This window comes from Leucopleurus acutus, assembly GCF_964270905.1.
Source record: "Leucopleurus acutus genome assembly, chromosome: 21".
In the NCBI taxonomy this organism is placed as follows: domain Eukaryota; kingdom Metazoa; phylum Chordata; class Mammalia; order Artiodactyla; family Delphinidae; genus Leucopleurus; species Leucopleurus acutus.
Genome location: NC_139163.1, coordinates 9,112,008 through 9,136,469, shown reverse-complemented (window position 1 = coordinate 9,136,469; position 24,462 = coordinate 9,112,008). Strand labels below are relative to the sequence as shown.

Here is a 24,462-nt window from a genome sequence, read left to right as displayed (position 1 = left end):
AAATTCTCTCCATCTGCTTCCTCTTTATGAAAACAATGTAAATTCATTGAACCCAAGGGATATGACCAAATAAGTACTATACCAAATATAAAATCATTTGCTGTAATTAAATTATCTAATTTAATCCAATTAGTGCAGCAATTAATTTGGATAGATTAGTAAGAAAACTGGTGAACACTTCTGAAGTTAAAACATCACTGTTGAAGATGACGGCGTGAGAATACACCGAATCAGCATCTCCCCACAACTAGGGAACCTGCTGGCTGCTGATGGGGGACCCTGATGCCCAAGAAGATGGGAGGAACCCCCAAGTGAACCGGTAGGATGTGGGGAGACAGAGCGGGGAAGAGAAGTGGAGGCCAGACAGGATCAAAGCCCCTGAGGCCAGGGAGATCAGGAGATATAGGCAGGAAGTGCCCTCCAGGAGGAGCAGGAGAGGAGAGGAGGGTGACTGCCCCGACCACTCGGACATGGGGAGCCTGCTGAGCTCCCAAGCTGGTCTCCTGCCCTCCAAAGCCCCCTCCAGGCCGCGTGGGTCCTTGGGAGCATAGGAGGGAGGCTGGGGAGATCAGGAGAGCCAAGAGGGAGGAGCCAGCTGGGAGGGGCGGGAGAGGAGCAGAGGATGTCTGCCCCACCCACTTGGGCCCAGGCAGCCTGCTGAGCTCCCAGGCACCCCCTCCCCTGGGCCACATTGGTCCTGGGGGCATAGGAAGGAGGCTGAGGGGAGTTCAGCAGAGGCAGGCAGGAGGGGCCCTCCAGGAGGAACAGGTGAGGAGTGGAGGGCATCTGCCCCACCCACTTGGGCCTGGGGAGCCTGCTGAGCTTCCAGGACAGTCCCCTCTCCTCCAAAGCCCCCTCCAGGCTGCATGGGTCCTGGGGGCATAGGAAGGAGGTGGAGGGGAGAACAGGAGAGGCAAGCGGAAGGGGCCCTCCCAGACCGGAGGAGCAGGAGAGGAGAGGAGGGCATTTGCCCCACCCACTGGAGGCCAGGAAGCCTGCTGGGCTCCCAGGTGAGGTCCCCTGCTCTCTGAGACCAGGGATGGGGGGCACGCCTGGGCCCCTTTGTTCCTTGAGCTTAAGCCCCACTGCCCACAGCCCACAGGGGCCTTTTCCAGCCCTGTGGGTCCTAAGCATAGGCCCCGCCCACCACCCAAACCTCACCACTGCTTAGGCCCTGCCCTCCACAGGCAAGGCCTTTTCCCCACTGTTTTTTTCTTTCTTTCTTTTTTTTCTCTTGTCCCTCCTCCTCTTTTTTACTAGTGTGGTACTGATGTATCTTCCAGTTGTTGATTCATCTATATTTTTATTTTTATATTCTTTCTAATATCTGTTACTTTCCTAGTCTAATTTTATTTTTTGCTTCGTTATTCTTCTCTCTCTTTTATTTCTTTTTTGCCACCCCACACGGCTTGCAGGATCTTGGTTCACGAGCCGAGGGTTGGGCCGAAGCTCCTGTGGTGGGAGGTCCATGTCAGAACCACTGGACTAACATAGAACCTCAGACCCCAGGGAATATTCATTGGAGTGAGGTCTCACAGAGGTCTTTATCTCAGCACCAAGACCCAGCTCTACCCAACAGCCTACAAACTCCAGTGTTGGAAGCCTCAGGCCAAACAACCAGTAATACAGGAACAATACCACTCATAAAATAAAAAAAGAAAGAAAGTGAGATGGCCAAAAAAAATGCCCCAGATGAAGGAGCAACGTAAAAACCTACAAGACCAAATAAATGAAGAAGAAACAGGCAGTCTACATGAAAAAGAATTCAGAGTAATGATAGTAAAGATGATCCAGAATCTCAGAAATAGAATGGAGGCACAGATTGAGAAAATACAAGGAATGTTTAACAAAGATCTAGAAGAACTAAAGAACAAACAGAGATGAACAACACGATAACTGAAATGAAAAATACCCTAGAAGGAATCAATAACAGAATAACTAAGGCAGAAAAACAAATAAGTGAGCTGGAAGAAAAAATGGTGGATAAAAATGCCAAGGAGCAGAATAAAGAAAAAAGAATGAAAAGAATTGAAGAGAATCTCCTAAAACTCTGGGATAACACTAAATGCACCAACATTCGAATTATAGGGGTCCCAGAAGAAGAAGAGAAAAAGAGAGGGTCTGAGAAAATAATTGAAGAGATTACAGTTGAAAACTTCCCTAACATGGGAAAGGGAATAGTCAACCAAGTCCAGGAAGCACAGCGAGTCCCATACAGAATAAACCCTAGGAAAAACACCAAGACACATATCACTCAAGCTAACAAAAGTTAAATTCAAAGAAAAAATACTAAAATCAGCAAGGGAAAAAACAAAAAATAACATATAAAGGAATCCCCATAAGGTTATCAGCTGATTTTTCAGCAGAAACTCTGCAGGCCAGAAGGGAGTGGCAGGATACACTTGAAATGATAAAAGAGAAAAACCTACAACCAAGATTATTCTACCCAGCAAGGATCTCATTCAGATTTGATGGAGAAATCAAAAGCTTTTCAGAAAAGCAAAAGCTAAGAGAATACAGCACCACCAAACCAGCTTTACAACAAATGCTACAGAAACTTCTCTAGGTGGGAAACACAAGAGAAGGAAAAGACCCACAAAAACAAACCCAAAACAATTAAGAAAATGGTAATAGGAAAATACATATTGATAATAACCTTCAATGTAAATGGATTAAATGCCCCAACCAAAAGACACAGCCTGGCTGAATGGACACAAAAACAAGACCCATATATATGCTGTCTACAAGAGACCCACTTCAGACCTAAGGACACATACAGACTGAAGGTGAAGGGATGGAAAAAGATATTCCATGCAAATGGAAATCCAAAGAAAGTTGGAGCAGCAATACTCGTATCAGATAACATATACTTTAAAATAAAGACTATTACAAAAGACAAAGAAGGACACTACATAATGATCAACGATCAATCCAAGAAGAAGATATAACAATTATAAATGTTTATGCACCCAACATAGGAGCACCTCAGTACATAAGGCAAATGCTAACAACCATGAAAGGAGAAATCGACAGTAACACAATAACAGTAGGGAACTTTAAAATGCCACTTACACCAATGGACAGATCATCCACAAAGAAAATAAATAAGGAAACACAAGCTTTAAATGACACAACAGACCAGATAGATTTAATTAATATTTATAGAACACTCCACCCAGAAGTGGCAGAATACACTTTCTTCTCAAGTGCACATGGAACATTCTCCAGGAAAGATCACGTTTTAGGTCACAAATCAAGCCTCGGAAAATTTAAGAAAATTGAAATCGTATCAAGCATCTTTTCTGAACACAACACTATGAGACTGGAAATCAATTACAGGAGAAAAACTGTAAAAAACACAAATACATGGAGGCTAAACAGTGTGCTACTAAATAACGAAGAGATCACTGAAGAAATCGAAGAAGAAATAAAAAATACATAGAAACAAATGACAACAAAAACATGATGACCCAAAACCTATGGGATGCAGCAAAAGCAGTTCTAAGAGGAAACTGTACAGCAATTCAATCTCACCTCAAGAAACAAGAAAATCTCAAATAAACAATCTAACCCTACGATTAAAACAACTAGAGAAAGAAGAACAAAGAAAACCCAAAGTCAGTAGAAGGAAAGAAATCATAAAAATCAGAGTAGAAATAAATGAAACAGAAATGAAGAAAACAATAGCAAAGATCAATAAAACTAAAAGCTGGTTCTTTGAGAAGATAAACCAAATTGATAAACCCTTAGCCAGACTCATCAAGAAAAAAAGGGAGAGGATGCAAATCAATAAAATTAGAAATGAAAAAGGAGAACTCACAATTGACACCCACAGCAATACAAAGGATTATAAGAGACTACTACAAACAACTATATGCCAATAAGATGGACAACCACAAAGAAACGGACAAATTCTTGGAAAGGTACAATTTTCCAAGACTGACCAGGAAGAATTAGAAAATATAAACAGACCTATCACAAGTAATGAAATTGAAACCATAATTAAAAATCTTCCAACAAACAATAGTCCAGGACCAGATGGCTTCACAGGCAAATTCTATCAAACATTTAGAAAAGAGCTAACACAGATGCTTCTCAAACTCTTCCAAAAAATTGCAGAGGGAGAAACACTCCCAAATTCATTCTATGAAGCCACCATCACCCTGATACCAAAATGAGAAAAAGATATCACAAAAAAAGAAAATTACAGACCAATATCCCTGATGAACATAGATGCAAAAATCCTGAACAAAAACTAGCAAACAGAATCCAACAACTCTTTAAAAGGATCATACACCATGATGAAATGGGATTTATCACAGGGATGCAAGGATTCTTCAATATATGCAAATCAATGTGATACACCACATTAACAAATTAAGGAATAAAAACCATATGATCATCTCAGTAGATGCAGAAAAAGCTTTTGACAAAATCCAACACCCATTTATGATAAAAACTCTCCAGAAAATGGGCAAAGAGAGAAATTACCTCAACATAATAAAGGCCATATATGAGAAACCTACAGCAAGCATCATACTCAATGGTGAAAAACTGAAGCATTTCCACTAAGATCAGGAACAAGACAAGGATGTCTACTCTCGCCACTCTTATTCAACATAGTTTTGAAAGTCCTAGCCACGGAAATCAGAGAAGAAAAAGAAATAAAAGGAATCCAAATTGGAAAAGAAGAAGTAAAACTGTCACTGTTTGCAGATGACATGGTACTATACATAGAAAATCCTAAAGATGCTACCAGAAAACTACTAGTACTAATCAATGAATATGGTAAGGTTGCAGGATACAATGTTAATGCACAGAAATCTCTGGCATATCTATACACCAACAACGAAAAATCAGAAAGAGAAATTAAGGAAACAATCCCATTTGCCATCACAACAAAAAGAATAAAATACCTAGGAATAAACCTGCCTAAGGAGGCTAAAGACTTGTACTCAGAAAACTGTAAAATACTGATGAAAGGAATCATAGATAACGTAAACAGATGGAGAAATATACCATGTTCTTGGATTGGAAGAATGAATACTGTGAAAATAACCATACTACCCAAAGCAATCTACACATTCAATGCAATCCCTAACAAACTACCAATGGCATTCTTCACAGAATTAGAACAAAAAATTTCACAATTTGTATGGAAACACGAAAGACCACGAATAGTCAAAGCAATCTTGAGAAAGACAACTGGAGTAGGAGGAATCATGCGCCCCAATTTCAAACTACACCACAAAACTACAGTAATCAAGATAGTATGGTACTGGCATAAAAACAGAAATATAGATCAATGGTACAGGACAGAATGCCCAGAGATAAACCCACACATATATGGTCACCTAATTAATGACAAGGGAGGCAAGAACATACAATGGAGAAAGGACAGCCTCTTCAACAAGTGGTGCTGGGAAAACTGGACAGCTACATGTAAAACAATGAAATTAGAACACTCCCTAACACCATACACAAAAGTAAACTCAAAATGGATTAAAGACCTAAATGTAAGGCCAGACACTATCAAACTCTTAGAGGAAAACATAGGCAGAACACTCTATGACATAAATCACAGCAAGATCCTTTTTGACCCACCTCCTAGAGAAATGGAAACAAAAACAAAAATAAACAAATGGGACCTAATGAAACTTAAAAGCTTTTGCACAGCAAAGGAAACCATAAACAAGACAAAAAGACAACCCTCAGAATGGGAGAAAATATTTGCAAACAAAGCAACTGACAAAGGATTAATCTCCAAAATATGCAAGCAGCTCATGCAGCTCAATATCAAAAAAACAAACAACCCAATTAAAAAAATGGGTAGAAGACCTAAATAGACATTTCACCAAGGAGGACATACAGACAGCCAAGAGGCACATGAAAAGATGCTCAACATCACTTAACATTAGAGGAATGCAAATCAAAACTACAATGAGGTAACACCTCACACCAGTCAGAATGGCCATCATCAAAAAATCTGCAAACAAATAAATGCTGGAGAGGGTGCTGGAAAAGGGAACCCTCTTGCACTGTTAGTGGGAATGTAAATTGATACAACCACTATGGAAAACAGTATGGAGGTTCCTTAAAAAACTAAAAATAGAACTACCATATGACCCAACAATTCCACTACTGGGCATATACCCTGAGAAAACCATAATTCAAAAAGAGACATGTACCACAATGTTCACTGGAACACTATTTACAGTAGCCAGGACATGGAGGCAACCTAAGTGCCCATCGACAGATGAATGCATAAAGAAGATGTGGCACATATATACAATGGAATATTACGCAGCCATAAAAAGAAATGAAATTGAATTATTTGCAGTGAGGTGGATGGACCTAGAGTCTGTCACACAGAGTGAAGTAAGTCAGAAAGAGAAAAACAAATACCAGATTCTAAAGCATACATATGGAATCTTAAAAAAAATGGTACTGATGAACCTAGTTGCAGGGCAGGAATAAAGATGTAGGCATAGAGAATGGACTTGAGGACACGGGGTGGGAGGGTGAAGCCGGGGTGAAGCGAGAGTAGCACTGACATATATACATTACCAAATGTAAAACAGTTAGCTAGTGGGAAGCAGCAGCATAGCACAGGGAGATCAGCTCGGTGCTTTGCAATGACCTAGAGGGGTGGGATAGGGAGGATGGGAGGGAGGCTCAAGAAGGAAGGGATATGGGGACATATGTATGCATATGACTGATTCACTTTGGTGTACAACAAAAACTAACACGGTATTGTGAAGCAATTACACTCCCATAAAGATCTATTTTAAAAAATCATTGTTATGTATCTCTGATGATTTATATTAAGGCTATTCCATTTTGCATTCAAGACAGCAGAGTAAGTAAGGGAAACAAAATTGTCCATTTTAAACCTAAAACTTTATGGCTAAACCAGAAATAAAAGGTTAAGAATTTTGAAAACAATAAATAAGAATTTATAAAATGTTTCTTTATCATTTGCATTAAGCTTTATTTCCATAATTTAAATTCCCTTATATCACGATTTGTACAGCTCATTTGAATCCCCCTGAAAATGTCTATCAATCGTGGGATTATGAATGAGAACGTTTTATCAGTTTCTTTGCCTTCTATATACAGGCCACATAAACTGCCAAGATTTAGGATTTAGGATTGTAAACCTAAACAGCCTGCAGGCTGTAAGCAGGTCATGGGGTTCTGGTCAATGGGGCTCACTCCACTTCTATTTAAGGCAGCCACCAGTCAGCTGTTCCTGTAGATATCATGCATGGCAGCAGGCCTGGTATTGCCAAGCCTTCCTGCTTTTAAAAGAAACTAGAATCTGTGTTCTCTACATGGAAGTCTATCAGCTAAAAAGGAGATTTGTTCTGCAAAAGGGCCTTTGAAGAGGATGAAAAGATAAGCTACAGACAGACAGAAAATATTTGCAAACCATATGTCCAACAAAAGATTAGTATCTAGATTATATAACAAACGCTCAAAACTCGACAGGAAAAATATATAGAGAGAGAAAATGGGCAAAATATGTAAACTAACAGTTCACTGGAGAAGATATACAAATAGCAAATGAGCACATAAAACAATGTTTGACATCATTAGCCATTAAGGAAATGCAACTTAAGACCATAATGAGATATCACCAGCTATTTATCAGAATGGCTTTTTTTTTTTTTTTTAAGTCTTAACACCAAATGCTGGAAAGAATGCTGAGAAATTGTATCACATGTATATTGTTTGTGGCAACATAAGGTGGTACAGCCACTCTGTAAATCTGTTTGGCAGTTTCTTATAAAACTAGACAAGCAATTATCATATGATCCACCAGTTACTCTCCCAGGCCTTTATCCAAGAGAAATGAAAACCCATGTTCATGGAAAACCGTTCATAGCACAAAGTTGATAGCACTTTTGTTCTTAAGAGCCACAGACTGGAAACAAAACCAGTTTCTTTCAACAGACCAATAGCTGAAGAGTGATAAATCCCTGCCTTGGAAAACTCCATGGCAATGAAAAGGAACCAACTACTGATATACACAACCACTTGGATGGTTCACAAAGGAGTTGTGCTGAAGGAAAAAGCCAATCACCAAAGGTTACACAGGGTAAGGTTCCATGCATATGATATTCTTGAAATAACGAGCTGATAGAGTGGAGAAGAGCTGAGTGCTTGCCCGGTGGAGGTGGTGCGACTACCAGGAGGGCAGCAAAGGGAGACTTGTGGTGATGGGGCTGCTCTGTGTCTTGATTGTGGTGGTGGTTTTAAGAATCCACACAGGTGATACAATTGTGTAGAACTACACACATGCACACACACACACACGAGAGAGCATGTAAAATTGGTGAAATACTAAAAAACTCTGTGGATTGTCCCAAAGTCACTTTTCCGGTTTTGAGATTATGCTATAGTTAGAGAAATCGCGTGAAGGTCCAAGACCTCCTTGTAGATTTTACAATTTCCTGAAAATCTATGATCATTTCAAAATAAAGGGATATTTTTTGTTCTTGGTAAAAAGAGAAATTGCCAACTAAGTAAAAACCTTTGAAAGACAATGTAGAGGATACATGACAGGTGTGCCAGTCTTTAGAGGATCACCTGTGATACAGGTAGGTGTGCGTTCACCACCCTCTCACCTGAATCGGAATGCTTCAAACAGCATCTTGTCGATAAGGCTTCCCTGAATAACTGGAGGAAGATGGGCATTTCCCTCCTCCCTCAATCTAAATAGACAGGCGGCACCCATGCTTCTTACATTTTCTCTGTTACTAAACACACTAACTACTTACCTTAAAATCAACATAAATTATCAGCATTATCACTATTTGATCAACATCAGTTCATTTATCTCTGAATTTCTCCTTCAGTGAGGCAGCTTTATCCATCTGGGCAAACTGATTTCTCCCTGAAAGCTGAAAGTCAAGTTCAATTTTACAATTCTGTGATTCTAAAGGCACTCCAATGAAAGGACTTAATCTGAAGATATTTTCAGTGTTCTCCTTACACCTTTAAAAATGTATTTTAGGGCTTCCCTGGTGGCACAGTGGTTGAGAGTCCACCTGCCGATGCAGGGGACACGGGTTTGTGCCCTGGTCCGGGAAGATCCGACGTGCCACGGAGGGCTGGGCCCGTGAGCCATGGCTTTTGAGCCTGTGCTCCGCAACGGGAGAGGCCGCAACAGTGAGAGGCCCGCGTACCGCAAAAAAAAAAAAAAGTGTGTTTTAAATAAAATGATGAGGCTTAAGAGATGTGTATCTTTTCTGAATTCCCCTTGATGTTCTGAGTACTCCTTGATTTTTAACTCCCAACTCTCCTATCTATCTTTATATCAGGACGTATTAATTTAACTGGCCAACTTACCTTCCGTGTGTATAGAATGGAGGGCTTTAATTTAATTCATAAAGGAGCTACCATGATTAATTAGCTTAACCCTTAGAGTTTCTGATTGAAGTTACTCACTAGCAAACATCTGACCATATAAGATAATTAAATTACAACGAAATAGCAAGTCCTTCTAACTACTACTGGAATTATGTACCTGTACCAACACACAAACACCAATAGTCCCACAATTCTCTAGTTTCAGAGTTATTTTCACCCAATTATATGGGAAGATTAAGTTATTTTATAAAATTTGATAAAAATGTATGTGATATGTTGGGCTTCTAAAAAATAAGTGATGGAAATGCTGATGTACACTGTTCTTTCAAGTCTGCCATAACCTGTAGGTTGTTTTCTGTTCACTGTTTGTAATAAAAGAATGCATTCTCCAGTCGTTTTGCAAAGTGAGTTTGTCCCTTCAGTTAATCGATTATGCTCTATAACTGTATGCTGAACCCACTTTAAAAGGATTTTACTTCCTACTAGGGTTACAGTACAATTGAACCATCTATAATCCAATCAAGCTATATCTTGTTTCACTTATTTTAATAATCCTTTTTTTCTAGTTACTTAAGAAATTATATCTGTAAATGGCGTGATAAATCATTGATGCACCACCTAGCCTTGCTTCTAGTTACCAGTGATGCCATTCTTCCCAATGTATCTAGACAGCAGTTCCCTTCCCAGCAAGATTTTCCATAGCATTTTAAAAGATATTTTAGCTCCTGCAGTGACAAAGGCCTATTTAGAAACTGCAAGCATAATTTACTTACCTGATTTATGAAGCAATTTGTACAATCTACTATATTCATGCTAGATGGGAATGGATCTTTGTTAAGAAAACAAGGCTCTTTAACAATTGCGAAATTTCATATTGCTACATTTTATGACGGAAAAAAGCAGATTGGGGCAATTATCCCCAGTGTTTTATTAAACCTTGATACAACTGTTAGAGGTTAATGGGGCTATATTTTTTCCACTAAGTCTGCTCTAAAGCAAGAACTAGAGCACTTAGTGCCAGAAATCCAGCACAGAGAATAGCAGACACGCCTTTTCCTGCAGCAGTTTTACAAATCACTCTAGTCTACTACCATTCAAATAAATCACCCATTAATAATAGAGCAATAAAGTCCTCTAAAAACAAAACCTGGTGATGGGTGGCATTTGCAGCAATTTAGTAACAACCTTAGTGACTATAACAATATTAATATGAAACAAAATGTGGTGTGTTTTTTTGTAACTGGGTAAAGCAAATCCTGTTAATTTTTGAAGATTATTCAAGTGGGGATTCATGAAACCACAATATATCCAGTTACCTGGGAAAGTATGGTGTGATGAAAATACCAGTTGGAAATTATTTCTGAAATAAAATTTCAGAGGTGGAAACCACACAAAGCATCATCGATGGCTGATGAGATTAAGGGACGTGGCATGACTTTTGTTCCCTGGATAGCCTGTCTTAGAAGCCTTATTAATGGAGTCACTCAAGTTTCTTAATAGCCTCCCTCCATTCTCCTTCCCTCATCCCATCTCCCTCACATCCACAGCCCTCTTCAAGCACCAGATCTGGGGTAGCACTTGGAGAATTGCAGGGCTGGCTTTCATTGCAGTTCTTCAAATGCCCTTTCTAAAAGCCAGCATGCCCTAGTCATCAATTCAGTAACAAATGGACTCATCCAGCAGTGGTAGAGAGGAAAATTAGTGTATTGTAGAATATTTTCTGACCTACTAGAGCACAGAATCTAGATTGACAATGAGATTTTATTGCCAAATGCCGTCACCTTGTGACAGAAATTTGAAAAAGATTAATTTCTCATGGTTTTAACATTTCTTTTCATGCAGTGGGCATAATGATTCTAAGACTGTAGTACTTTATTGTAGTCGACCAGTTATTTAATTATTTGTGCCTTGTTCATATACTACATATAATTTTGATAATAAGCATGATTTTCTCTTAACCACTGCCAAGCACATGTCTATAAATGAGAGGTTCAAGGAATTCAGTCATTGACGAGGTGTAATATAGAAAGTATGGTGTTTTGGCTTTCAAAGGACTTAATGTTGCTTTACATCTTCCCTGTGGATTCTGACTTTTTATGGGTTGATCTACTACTATTTTGAAAGCTAATAAATTTCTATTTGTACTCAATGCTCAATAAGGGTTGCTATCTTTATTGCAGCACTCATCTGATAAATATTTACATAACCTGAAATACCAGTAGACTGTAATTTCCTCTAGGGAAGGAACATATTTTGAACATCTCCATGACAGCTATTTGTCTTTCCTCAATGTGTGACTGGTGAATGCATGATTAAGATGTGAAATACAAAGACCTAACTGAAGAAAAGTATGACATCACTTTGTCACACTTCTTCAGGCCACCACATAACTAGGAAACTCAGTCGTTCAATGGATCAATGTTTATTGAGCAACTGCTGTGTGCCTGAGACTCTGCTGTGTCCTTGGTAGATATCACTGAAGAGGGCAGACAAAAATATCTACCTTCAAAGAGACTGTATTCTAGTGGAGGGAGTGGAAGAGACAGGAAGTAAATAAGAATATATATATATATTTATATATATATATATACACTTTTAATATATTATTTACACATTATATAATACATTATATGATACATAATATGTATTATGTTATACAATATATTATATTGAACATCATACATCACGTAATAGTATAGAATGCACACCTTATGTACACTATATTACACATAATGTTCCCCATACACACCCCCACACATTCATATAAATGCACACACTAATATGCACACATACATACAAAAATAAGCAAGATACATATGATACACTATGATAAGTGATACAGAGGAAAGCAGAACAGGTAACAAGAGGGGGTAAAGTGATGTATGGGCAAGGCGTGTGAAAGTTAGCTAGGGTGACCAGTGAGAGCCTACGGAGAAGGTAATTTTTGAGAAATGATCTGAAGGGAGGGAGGGATGACTGGGGTGACCATTTCAGACAGGAAATAGAGGAGAAAAGACTGGGGTGGGAGTGTGTCTGAAATCCTTAAGAAACAGCTCCAAAGCTAGTGGACAAGGGCCAGAGGGAGAGGGGATGGGGTGGGGAGGTAAGGAGGTCCTGTAGGTCTCTGTAAGGAATGTGGGTTCATTTTGGCTGTGACGGGACGGCGCTGAAGTGTTTTGAGCGGAAGAATGATGTGATTCTACGGATATTCCCTCCTGATCCCTCTGGATGAGGTATGGAGATCTCGACTGCAGGGAAACAGGCAGAGACAGGGAGACGGGGTGAGGATGATGCAGTAATACACCTAAGGACATTGGTGGTTTGGAGGTAAAGAAAAGTGGTCGGCTTCTGATACATGCTGGGAGGCACCAGGCTGGCTGGTGTCTGGGGGCAGGGGTGGCGCCAGGCTCTAGGTCCCTAACAGGAAAAGCAATGGCCTTTTTCTGAGACGGGAAAGAGATGCCTATCACACGTGGGCATGAAAATCTTGGGTGGGCAGGTGGATATAACAGTCTGGAAATCTAGAGAGAAGTCTGGGGTCATTAATCAGACATGCCTCTTTCCGCTCTGAGAGTGGATCACACTGAAACTACTTTCCAAATGATGAAAATTATTGGGATGGCTTGCCTTTTCTTTATCTCTCATTTTATTTTATTTATCTCTCATCCTTATTAATAAAGATTAATGGTTTCTTTTTTCCTTTTCCTTAACTTCCACTAATCCCTGTTTATGGAGAAAGGATTGAAAGGAGAGACTTTTCCTGGGCTGAGCCTATTTTTGGCTGACAGGAAGGGAAGAAATTATGCAAGACATAAGATTAACCTTTTTTTTTCCCTCTTAGCACACTGGAATATAAGTAAAAAGAGAATATTACATACGAGTATATTCCATTTGCTCTTAAATTATCTCAAACATAAGAAAACAACGACTATGAATGCAGCAATTTTAGTGACAAGTGGATAATACAGTATGACCCAGCACAGATGGGAAAGTCACTTATTATGGCATATTTTAGAAAGTGGATTAATGAGTCACACCATGTTAAAAAGATAAATCAAGCATTATATCATTAGGACTGCATCTTTAACTCTTTAAAGTCATTAAGGTATCATTTTGCACTGTTGACCAAAAAGTGGAACTACAAAAGTTTTAAAATGTGCCCTTCCAAATAATTATGTCCAAGACAAAAGAAAAACCAGAGAAAAATGGAACTATTGTTATTATAAAAGACAATATTCGATCAATTGCTTTTCATTAACAGGGCTTCACGTATTTTTTAAAGGTAGGAAAAAATTCACGTATTGGGAAAAAAGGCAATGAAAGAAATGGTCTACAGTCAAAAGTAGAAGAATCTTAGGGTCATTTATTTCATAATGGTCTGTTGTTTTTTCCCAAGGGTTTATAAGGCAATGCATTATACTTTTCCATTTTTCCACAATGTTTAACTTGGCTTTACATTAAATAATGACTCTGAACCCAGTGTCCTATCCTGCTTGGGTATAAACTGTTTTAACTGCAAATGCTTAATACACCACTGTGCCATCAAGTTATCTGAGTGAGTTACAACAAATCAATATTGAATTTGTAAAGCCATTGGTCTTTAATTTTACATGGGGAGAACAATCTCTAGCTGGAAAATAACCACCAAGGTTTTTGCTTGCCCTTCTCCCTACAGATTTTTATATTTTGGAGTCAGAAGGGCAGTAATGGATTACCTACCCTCCTGACTCTCACACTTAGGTTGTTAACATTGTATTCTGTGGAGGAGAATGTCAAGGAGAAGAGGAAGAAAGTCATCTACAGTTACCACCATTTAAAAAGGGTGGCAATTTAACAATCCTATGTTATTGAGAGGTTCCAATTCCAGAATAAAGAGAAGCCTTCCATCACTCAGTGATGAAAGAAAGATGGGGGGGGATGTTGACTGAATTTATTCCAGGTGCCCTTCCTGCTGTATGTTGCCCAATTATGCTTCAATCCTTTAAAGCTTTAAATAGTGAGAAATTTAGAGCATTATGCACAATTAAAAACCTTAATTACCTTTGGGCTTTCCTGAAAACATCATTAATCAGTAATGAATGAGACTGATGAAAAAACCAAACTTGTAAGTCATTTCATTCTAAGAATTAACGTAGGAAATCACCCTCACTGTATAGATGAGTTGAAATATCTCCACAGCCTTTCACATCACTCCACCCTATGGTTAAGCTGATGCATGTTAAGGACTAAAGTGAATTGCTAAGGGTTAACTGGTAACATGAAATCAGGGCAGGACGGAGGAACTGACTGACTTAGTGATTCCAGGGCAAAATTCACAAAGGATTCATCAGATTCCACTAAGAGGAGTAAAAGAGAAAATCTGTAGGGCTTTTGCTCCACAATAATGGATATTTTTCCTTCCTTCATTTATTTAATCAGTAAATACTTGCTAAGTGCTGGCTAGCCTGGGCTATCAGAGGATGAGGAAGTGTGTAATTCAGTGTGGGTGTCAGACAAGAAGCACTTCCCAGAGAACTCAGCTCTCAAGCGGCTCACTGTGGACCAAACGTATAAAATCAAAGCAGATCTAGGGAGAAAATGGGGAGACAGGCTGAGAATAGGCTGGAATCCGGGACTGTGGGATACAGGCACCACCTATCCTTCAAATAGAACAATGAAGAGCTTGTTTTTTTGTTTGTTGTTTTTTGCTAATCAACTATACACGGGCTCCTCACCGCTGCGGCCTCTCCCGTTGTGGAGCACAGGCTCAGCGGCCATGGCCCACGGGCCCAGCCGCTCTGCGGCATGCGGGACCCTCCCGGACCGGGGCAAGAACCTGTGTCCCCTGCATCGGCAGGCGGACTCTCAACCACTGCGCCGCCAGGGAAGCCCAAGAGCTTGTTTTTAATCTATGTACCAGTTACTGTATATTGGTATAAATTTTTTTAATGTACTAGTCACAAAACCCTGTCTTTCCCCGGTTATGACACACGATACAGGTTCCCTCAATTCAGCGCTGGAATGGCCTCACTGCTGTGACCCTAGCAGCCTTCCGTCACTAAACTACAAGCTCCTTCTGGTGGTCTGTGAAACCCTCACCTCCCCCTGTCCGGGGCCTCCAGCTCTTTCTCAGCACTTCCTAGATTCCCTCCTGATGCTCAGGGGACTGTCAGGAGGACTTAACCAGGCTTGCGCCTGAAACTGCAGGAAGGCATGGCTCCTTGCCTGGTCTAGTGCTTTGTTTTTAACCATCTGGATCTTTGGGTAGAGTTTACCCTCAGTGGTTCACCAAAATCTTAACCGCTTTCCGTCATCTGAAACAGGGTCCGAACAGGAAATTAATGCCACCCTCGAGGAGAGTAATGTACACCAGTATTCCTTACAAAGGGGCTGCTGTATCCAAGTACACCTAGAGATGCCACCAGGGGTAGTGTAGACACTTGGAACAAGGTAACAGTCAAGCTCTTATCACCCCCTGGGCTGGAAGCAACAGGGGAGAAAATGAGCCCTGAAAGCCAGAGGGAAAGACCATTGTAGGGTCAACCCCTTTGAGAGGAGCTGTGACCTTTGGCCTCTGCACCTTCAAGCACAGCCAGTTTCAGGGGATTTTGCAAGAGTGATAAATACCCAGACCTCACAATCATGCTTCCCTGCAATCGTCTGCTGGGGCTTCTTACTGGCAGAACACAACCCAAAACCACAAGAGGACAGTTGTTTTTTTTAGTTTCCACATATAAGTGATATCATATGATATTTGTCTTTCTCTGTCTGGCTTACTTCACATAGTATGATAACCTCCAGGTCCATCCATGCTGCTGCAAATGGCATTACTTCATTCTTTTTAACAGCCCAGTAATATTCCATTGTATATATAAGTACCACATCTTCTTTATCCATTCACCTGTCAACTGACATTTAGGTTGCCTCCATGTCTTGGCTATTGTAAACAGTGATGGGGAGGGATAGATTGAGAGTTTGGGATTGACAAATACACACTACTATATTTAAAATAGATAAACAACCAGGACCTACTGTATATCACAGGGAACTCTGCTCAATACTCTGTAATAACCTAAATGGGAAAAGAATTTGAAAAAGAATAGATACATGTATACATATAACTTAATCACTCTGTTGCACACCCGAAACTAACACAACATTGCTAATCAACTATACGCCAATACCAAATAAATTTTTTTTTTAAAAAGAGGACAGTTGCTACTGTCATCCATTCCTGTCAGGTTGTAATTAAATAAGCTCCTCACTGGTGCTTGGTAGCAGACACAGTCTTAGATTAGGGGGTAAAGGGATAATTACACAGCCTTTGCTGTCACATTTCTTACTCTGTGAGGCATCTCAGGAAGAAGGCTCATAAATAAAAAATGTCTATATACAATGAAAACCACCAAAATAGAGATCCACACAAGTGAGGTAGGATGATAGCTAACAGTGGCTGTCAGACCCTACACTAAGCATTTTTTGAGTATTTTGTTATATCCTTTTCCAAACCCTCAGGTGGAGGAACTGAGGTTCAGGGCAGTTACGTACCCTGTGTCAGAGAGGCCTGTATGCTTGAATTTAACCTCGAGAACAGCAGAGGCTGTGGTCTCCAAGAGAAACCCAGCTCTCAGGGTAAACCAGAAATACAGAGACTACAGTTTATTGAATGGCGTGAAAAATAACGAGGCCAATACCAAAGGCACCATATTTAATATAAATACTGAATGTAAATAAATTAGCTAATCTGTGTATAAATGATTTAATAATAGTGTCAGTAACTGACATGTCTGCAGCAAGTGTCACCACATGTATAAAATATATGCATCACCTTCATGTTCCCTCTCACACCCCATCAAAACGGTAAGGGGTTTATCACTTCCTAGGTGAAGGCTGTGTCCTGGGTGAGGCTTCAGGGGCCTGTGTTCTGGGCTCACCTCCTATGAGGAACCAAACTATTTCCTAAGATCTTACAGAACAAGTTCAATGCTCTGGATCTTACCTCCTCCTCCAGCAAGTAAGATCCCAGCCGTTTAGATCCTTGGTTGACCTACTATGAATACAGTCTTTATGTCTCCTGTTTGTGTGTGGAAAGTTCCTATGGGTATGGCTGGCGGAATGCCCACTATATGCTGTATACTGGAACAAGCAGTTTACAAATACCTTGCTTCATCTACTCAAAAAGAATCATTACCATTTTACTTTTATAAATGATAAAACTTGGACTTGAATATGATAAATACTTTTACAACTACTGAATCCTTGTCTCTCTAGCTTCAAAGCCTATGTCCTTTTCTCTATGAAGCAATTAATTTAGTTTCCTCAGCCACATCTTCTACATAAATAACATTTTACTATTTATTACATTGCTGATCTTAGAAGGCATTCCTCATTTCCTCTAATGATTAATTTTCAAGTCTAACAAAAAAATAGTTTAATACTATTGGGAGAAAGGGCAGAACACTTTCTAACACCAATGAGTTATGACTCATTTGTCAATTTGTGTTCAGATAAGGACCCAGACACATTCTTTTCATTAAAAAAACTCTGGCTGAATGTTCCACTGGCAGATAAATTTGATGTCTACTTGACTGCTATCAGACCTATCAGACCTCATATTGATTTGATGTAAGGGTTCACCTGATATGTAGTTCTATGTTACTGTGGATCATTTCTGCAAGGTTTTTAAACCATAAAATATAAATTTCAAAGTAACTATACATACCACATCCCCCATTCTACTGAACATTCCGAACTAATGAAAACAAAATATTAAAACTTTATTTTAAAAGAATGACCTCCTTTCTTCCTGCCCTCCAGTAGTTTTGTCCTTCATTATTTGTAAGTCCAGTTTAATTTGAACACTACTGCCCATGATTATCCAAAAAGAGGTACAATGAAAACAGGAAGTGCATTTACAGGTTGATTTGTGTGTATGTGTGAGACCTAAGGGCCTGAATTGCAGTCAGAGACTGAAGGATCCCCCTTGAATAGACTGTGTGTGTCCCCAAAATTCATATCTTGAAGCCCGGACCTCCAAGGTGATGGTATGTGGAGGTGGGTCCTTTGGGAGGTGATAGGTCATGAGGGTAGAGACCTCATGAATGGGATGAGTTCCCTTATAAGATACCGAAAAGGTGATCTCTCCCTCTCACCACCTTATGAAGATACAGTGAGAAAATAGACTGCTGTCTGTGTTAGGAAGTGAGTCCTCATCAGACACTGAATCGACCAGCACCTTGATCTTGGACTTCCCAGCCTCCTGAACTATGAGAAATAAATTTAAATCACCCAGTCTATATTATCTCAAAATGTCTAAGACACACCTGTGTCTGAAGCCTACATCCTAGGGGTCTGGGTTTGCCTCTCTGTCCTCCCCAAGTGCCAGAGGATGGGGTCATTATACAGAGTCGATGGACTATCATTACACAGGCAATCACTAGGAAGCCATAAAATAGGGATATTAAGAAAGCAGAGGTAGGTTAATCTACAATGTGATTTTTAAATGATCATTATTGCTGTTTGTATTTGCTTTTTAGTTTTAATGTGATATTTGTCATGGATAAAACCTCACACACAAGCCCAATATATCACGCAGATAAAAGCAGAGCTGGTTGAACTGAGGGTGCTCCAAATGACTTCAAGCGTCCCACATGTACCAACTGCTATTAGTGGCAAACCAAATAAAATACATAGATCCCAACCACTGGGATTCTTCACCAAGAGAGCAGGTCAGCAGGAACACCACAAGAAGAGGTCACCAGGAATGAATAGAAAAGGTACCCCAAGAGGCTGAAAATTTTAAAAAGAACTTGATGCAGGGGAAAGAACCACCCTGGAAATAAACCCACTTGAGAATCTCAATGGAGCCTTCTACTGTGCAGTGAGCAGGATAGGCAAACCCATAGTGAAACTGTGACAAAATGCAGAGGTTAAGAACACAGGACTGGGGGAACAATAGGAGGAAACAGCTAACCGTGCCTGGAGAAGTCAGGAAAGGGTTCCAATGGTGAGGCTCTAAGACCACCTGGGCTTCTGCATGCAAGGAAGGCGGCGAGGACACTTCTAGCAAAGGCACACATGACACAGTCTACTGGTCCTTTTGGCTAAATTATGGTGAAGGGTGTTAAGGAAGAGATACCAGAAAAGTAGGTGCCAGGGGACACTTTCATTTATCCAACAGCTATTGGCCGGGTGCCTACTATGTGCTGGGCACATCCAGAAAGAACCCTATACATGTGGTCTTCATATTCTGGTTTTCTTTGAAGGGATATAGATGTTGCCTGGAACTATTTTATTCTTCAGTCCATGGATGACCAAGAACATTTTAATAGGAAAATGACAAGACAAGACTCCTGTGCCCCAAAGATCAATCTGGTATGTGTGGTATATACTAGAATGGAAAGAGAAACTGGGATCAAAACACCTGAGAGTGGAAGAGCTGTTTAACAGAGAAATCGGGAAGGTCCAGTCTCAGTGATTGATGAGGGTAGAGAGCAAAGACGGGTTTGAGATGCATTTAGGAGATAAGATGAATACACAGTGTAGATTCTCTCTCCCGGCAAATACTTTGAAGGTAGGAAAGCAGAACGAGATGAAGTGGGAAAAGCAGTTTATAGAATTACCTCTCCGAAACCGCTCCCTCTAATGGACATATCAATCCTCATACAGAAAGAAAGAGGACTTACAGACGGAGTTTTTATGGCTACTGTCCTTGCTGGGAAGCATCTTGACTCCTCTTGACTTCAATTCAATCGCCTTTTTCACTGGAAGAAACAAAATAAAACCATTATTAGGTACGACTCAGAGAGATATCATAAAATTGCGTTTTATCTTCACAGCATTTCCAGTCATAACTGCTTTCTTACCAACCCCTGGAATATGGGATGCATTCTAAGGGGTGAATGATGCAAAGCAAATGAAGTATAAGGGCCTGTGAATAATTAATGCAAGTCTATCAACCAGCAAGATCATATCTTATGACAGCAGTGTCAGAAGCTAAAAATAGTATGTGGTAGGATTACCATCTATACCCAAAGCTGCTTACCACCAGTGATGGCAAATTCTACAAATCATTATCATTTCGCCAAATGACCCAGCAGACTGCTCTCTCAACTTACGTGCAGTGACTAGAGTTTTCTAAATTTGCTACATACATGAAAAATTTTGAAGAAAAATGAAATTTATTCATTCATTCACTCATCTAGTCATTTAATCACTCAAAGTTTAACAAATATCTATTGATGGGAAGCTAGTAGGAGGAAATGTTCTAAATGTGCATGATTAAATGCTAAGAACACCAGTACTGACAGACCCTCGTAACCTACAGGCAATATAAAAAATGTATGACATTGGTTTCTAAAGTCACAGTTCTCAGGCTTTAAGTTTCTTGAGTTTACTAGGTTCTGTATTAAATGTTTTAAGAAGTTCCACTTTTGTGGTCATTTCTGGGGAAAAAAAGTGGGAAGTCATTTGTGGGAAGAAAATAAATAATAGTTTAATTCAAAATTTTGTATTGAATATTAAAATTATCATATCTTTATTAAAATTAAAATATGTTAAATTTAAAGATTTCTGATTTACATATTTACATATGATTTACATATATGGACCTAGAGTAGCATGAAGACCTGGGCTCAAATCTTTGCTCACAACTTGCTAGCTATGTGGCCTGTGTAAGTTACTTAATTCAGAGCCTGTTAACTTATCTGCAAAAGGAGTGTGATGGTTACTTTTTATGTCTACTTGACTGGGGTCCAAAGTGACTAGATACCTTGTCAAATGTTTTCCTGGGTGCTTCTGTGAAGGTTGTTTTTGGATGAGATTAAGTTTTAAATCCACAGACTGAGTAGAGCAGATTGCCCCCCCTCCGTGTGGGTGGGCCTTATCTAATCAGCTGAAGACTGGAATAGAACACAAAGCTGACACTTTCCTGAGCAGAAGAGAATTCTTCTGGCCTGACTACCTTCATACTGGGTTATAATTTTTTTTCAATTTTATTGCTTTTTTTCCTTCCAATTTTATTGAGATATAATGCACATACAGCACTGCATAAGTTCAAGGTATATGGAACAATGATTTGACTTACATGTATAATCAAATAATTACCACAATATGTTTAGTAAACATCCATCATCTCATATTGATACAAAATAAAAGAAAAAGAACAAATTCTTTCTTGTGATGAGAACTCTTAGGATTTATTTTCTTAACTTTCATATATAACATATAGCAGTGTTAATTATATTTACCAAGTTGTACATTACATCCCTAGCACTTATTTATTTTATAACTGTAAATTTGTACCTTCTGACTGCCTTCAACTAATTCCCCCTCCCTCCACCCCTCGCCTCTGATAACTGCAAATCTCATCTCTTTTCCTATAAGTTTATTTGTTTTTCCTTGCTTGTTTTTTGAAGTATAACTGACCTAAAACACTATGTCAGTTCCTGGTGTACAACACAGTGATTTGATATTTCTGAACATTTCAAAATGGTCAGCACGATAAGTCTAGTTACCATCTGTCACCGTACAAAGATGCTACATAATTACTGACTATATTCTCCACACTGTACATTTCATCCCTGTGACTCACTTATTTTGTAATTGGAAGTTTGTGCCTCCTAATCTCCCTCACCTATTTCTCTCCCCCGACCCCTCTTTTTTCGCAACCACCAGTTTGTTCTCTGTGTCTTTGACAATGTTTCTGTTTCATTACATTTGTTCATTTGTTTTGTTTTTTAGATTCACATAAAAGTAAAATCATCCAGTATTTATCTTTGTCTGACTGCCTTCATAGTGGGATACTAATTTTTTTTCCTGCCTTCAGATTCAAACTGAAACACTGGCTTTTCCCGGGTCTTGGTCCTGCCAGCCTTTGAACTAGAACCACACCATTAGCTCTCTGGGTCTCCAGCTTACTGACTCACCCTGAAATCTTGGGACTTCTCAGCCTCCATAATTATGAGAGACAACTTCTTATATTTCTTATATAGGATGGTATGATATATATCATCCTATTGGTTCTGGTTCTCAAAACAGCCCTGACTAATACAATGGGCATGCTGATATCAAATGCAGGGAACAGATATGTGTTCCCTGCACTATAATGAATGCACCATGTTTAGGAGCAGACCCTGGACATCGTGGGCTCCATACACGACAGTGTTTGTTGCTATTTTTGGATCACTTGCATTCACATTGCTTCCCCAGAGGAGGGACTGTCCTTCCATCGCTGATATTACTGGACATTTGTTCCCTCTCCCTGTCCCTTCCCCTGGTCACTGAATTTTCTGACCCTCTGGGTACCATGTGTCTGTGGCTCTACCTCTCAAGGCCCTCATCCCACTTCCCATCTGGCCTCTTCACGGTGACATTTGTACACTACCTTACATTTAAGGAAGCATCTGCAAACACACCATGGTATTTAACTCTTTCCACAACCCTCTGAAGTAGGTATTATGAAGATCCTTACTCATATTAGGAAATCAAGGTTCACAGATTTGTTGAGAGGACATAGGGAGTAAGATGTGGGATTTGGATTCAAATCTTCCCACTCAGAACCCAACAGCCTTCACTGTATTCTGCCCACTTGACAATGGAAGGCATGGAGGTAGAGACTGTAGGATCCCAGCACCTGGAAAGAAGCTGAAAACGCCGAAGAACTCTGTACCTGGAATTCAAATCATCGCAGTGACACCAGGGTTAAACTATTGACTCTGTTATTTCTTTTCTCTCTGCACTAACAAAATAAAAGCTGATTCTCTCCCATTTCCCACCTTCCTCCCAAAAACCAAGCTTTTGAATTCAAGAAAAGAAGCAATTTCCTCACATTGGTATTGACAATTCCTTTCCTTGTCAAAGGAGGCACTGAAGAAAACCTCCCCAAAGGAGGTTATTATAGGAAGTTGCTTCAGAAGTAAGAGGAGGCGCTGGCATTTGAGCAGGCTCAGGAGCAGGTGGGGAGATGGTGGCTTTCACCAGTGCTGAGATGCATGACAACTACAGGTAAGCCATGGATGCAGGGCATCTGATGTTTGGAAACTGGTCACAAGGCATTGAGGGTGAGGCAGGGGCCATCTCTGATGGGGCCTGTGGTCAAGCTGAGGGATGGCCTCTCGATGGATGTCCAGGAGAAGAGGACCAAGGAGCACTCCTGTGATGGGGAGCATCCTGAGAGGACGTCTTGGGGTACTATGGAATGAGGAGTGTGTGTGGTGGGGTGCTGCAGCATGGTGTAGAAAATGGGAGGACCCAGACAGTGACAGACGCCGATGTTCACCAGTGGACTGAGAAGACGACTCAGGGTCAGATATGATTAGAGAGAGGTACTGATCTTTGCTACGGAGCCATTTCATAACCATTGCACCAACAAAATGGCAAGCTGGTACTATTTCTACCCCCCCCATCCCTCATCTGCTGCATCTGTCCTTGAACATGGAAATCTCTCTGCCCAGCCCTGAGGGGAGGGAAGGAGGAGGACTCTGGATGGAGGACCGGAGGGGCTTGTCAGGGAGGTGATGAGGGGAAAGACCCTCTGAGGAGGGTCCCTTCCTTTTCTTCACAACATTGCCAAGAACCAGGGCTGTCCAGAAAAAGGATGTGTTAATTTGAAACAAGTTAGAACTCAGAGGAGGGGAGAAGCCACAGCAGTACAGCACCATCGTACTGAAAAAAAAAAAAAAGTTCCCTGGTGGATGTAGCTTCACTCAGCTACGTACAACTACTTTCTGTCCTTTCCAGGGAGAATGTCCTTCCCCTCTCTGTCCATGACTGACCCCTAATTAAGCTCAGCCTGCTCCTTGGACCCTCCCAGCTCCCTCCCCCCGCCCCAGCAGCAAGAAGTCAGAGTCCACTGCGATCCTCCACACACATCAGACTTCTCTCAGGAAACCCAATCCTACCATCTGCCTCTGGTGTCCTTGGAAATTCCTATACCAGATGATAGGATTCAATGTCTAACACCATAGTTTACCCATAATGGGGAGCTCAGAAAATTCCAAATAAACAAATAAAATGCAAAATTGTTTCAAACAAACTTAATTTACTAAATACAGGGACGGAAGCCATTGAGAAACCTCACAAACCACAGAGGAAACTGTTTCACATATA

The 24,462-nt window shown here is 40.2% G+C and overlaps 1 protein-coding gene across 1 annotated transcript in view; it reads right to left on the bottom strand.

Annotated features, from left to right (window-relative positions):
- Nucleotides 1–24,462, bottom strand: part of CSMD1 (CUB and Sushi multiple domains 1) — a gene marked incomplete at its 3' end in the record, with an annotated part of 1,744,596 nt that overhangs the window by 554,221 nt on the left and 1,165,913 nt on the right. The window contains exon 7 of the mRNA XM_082863948.1: nucleotides 20,040–20,117. Coding sequence (XP_082720074.1) covers nucleotides 20,040–20,117 — 78 coding nt within the window. The remainder of the gene's footprint in view (nucleotides 1–20,039; nucleotides 20,118–24,462) is intronic.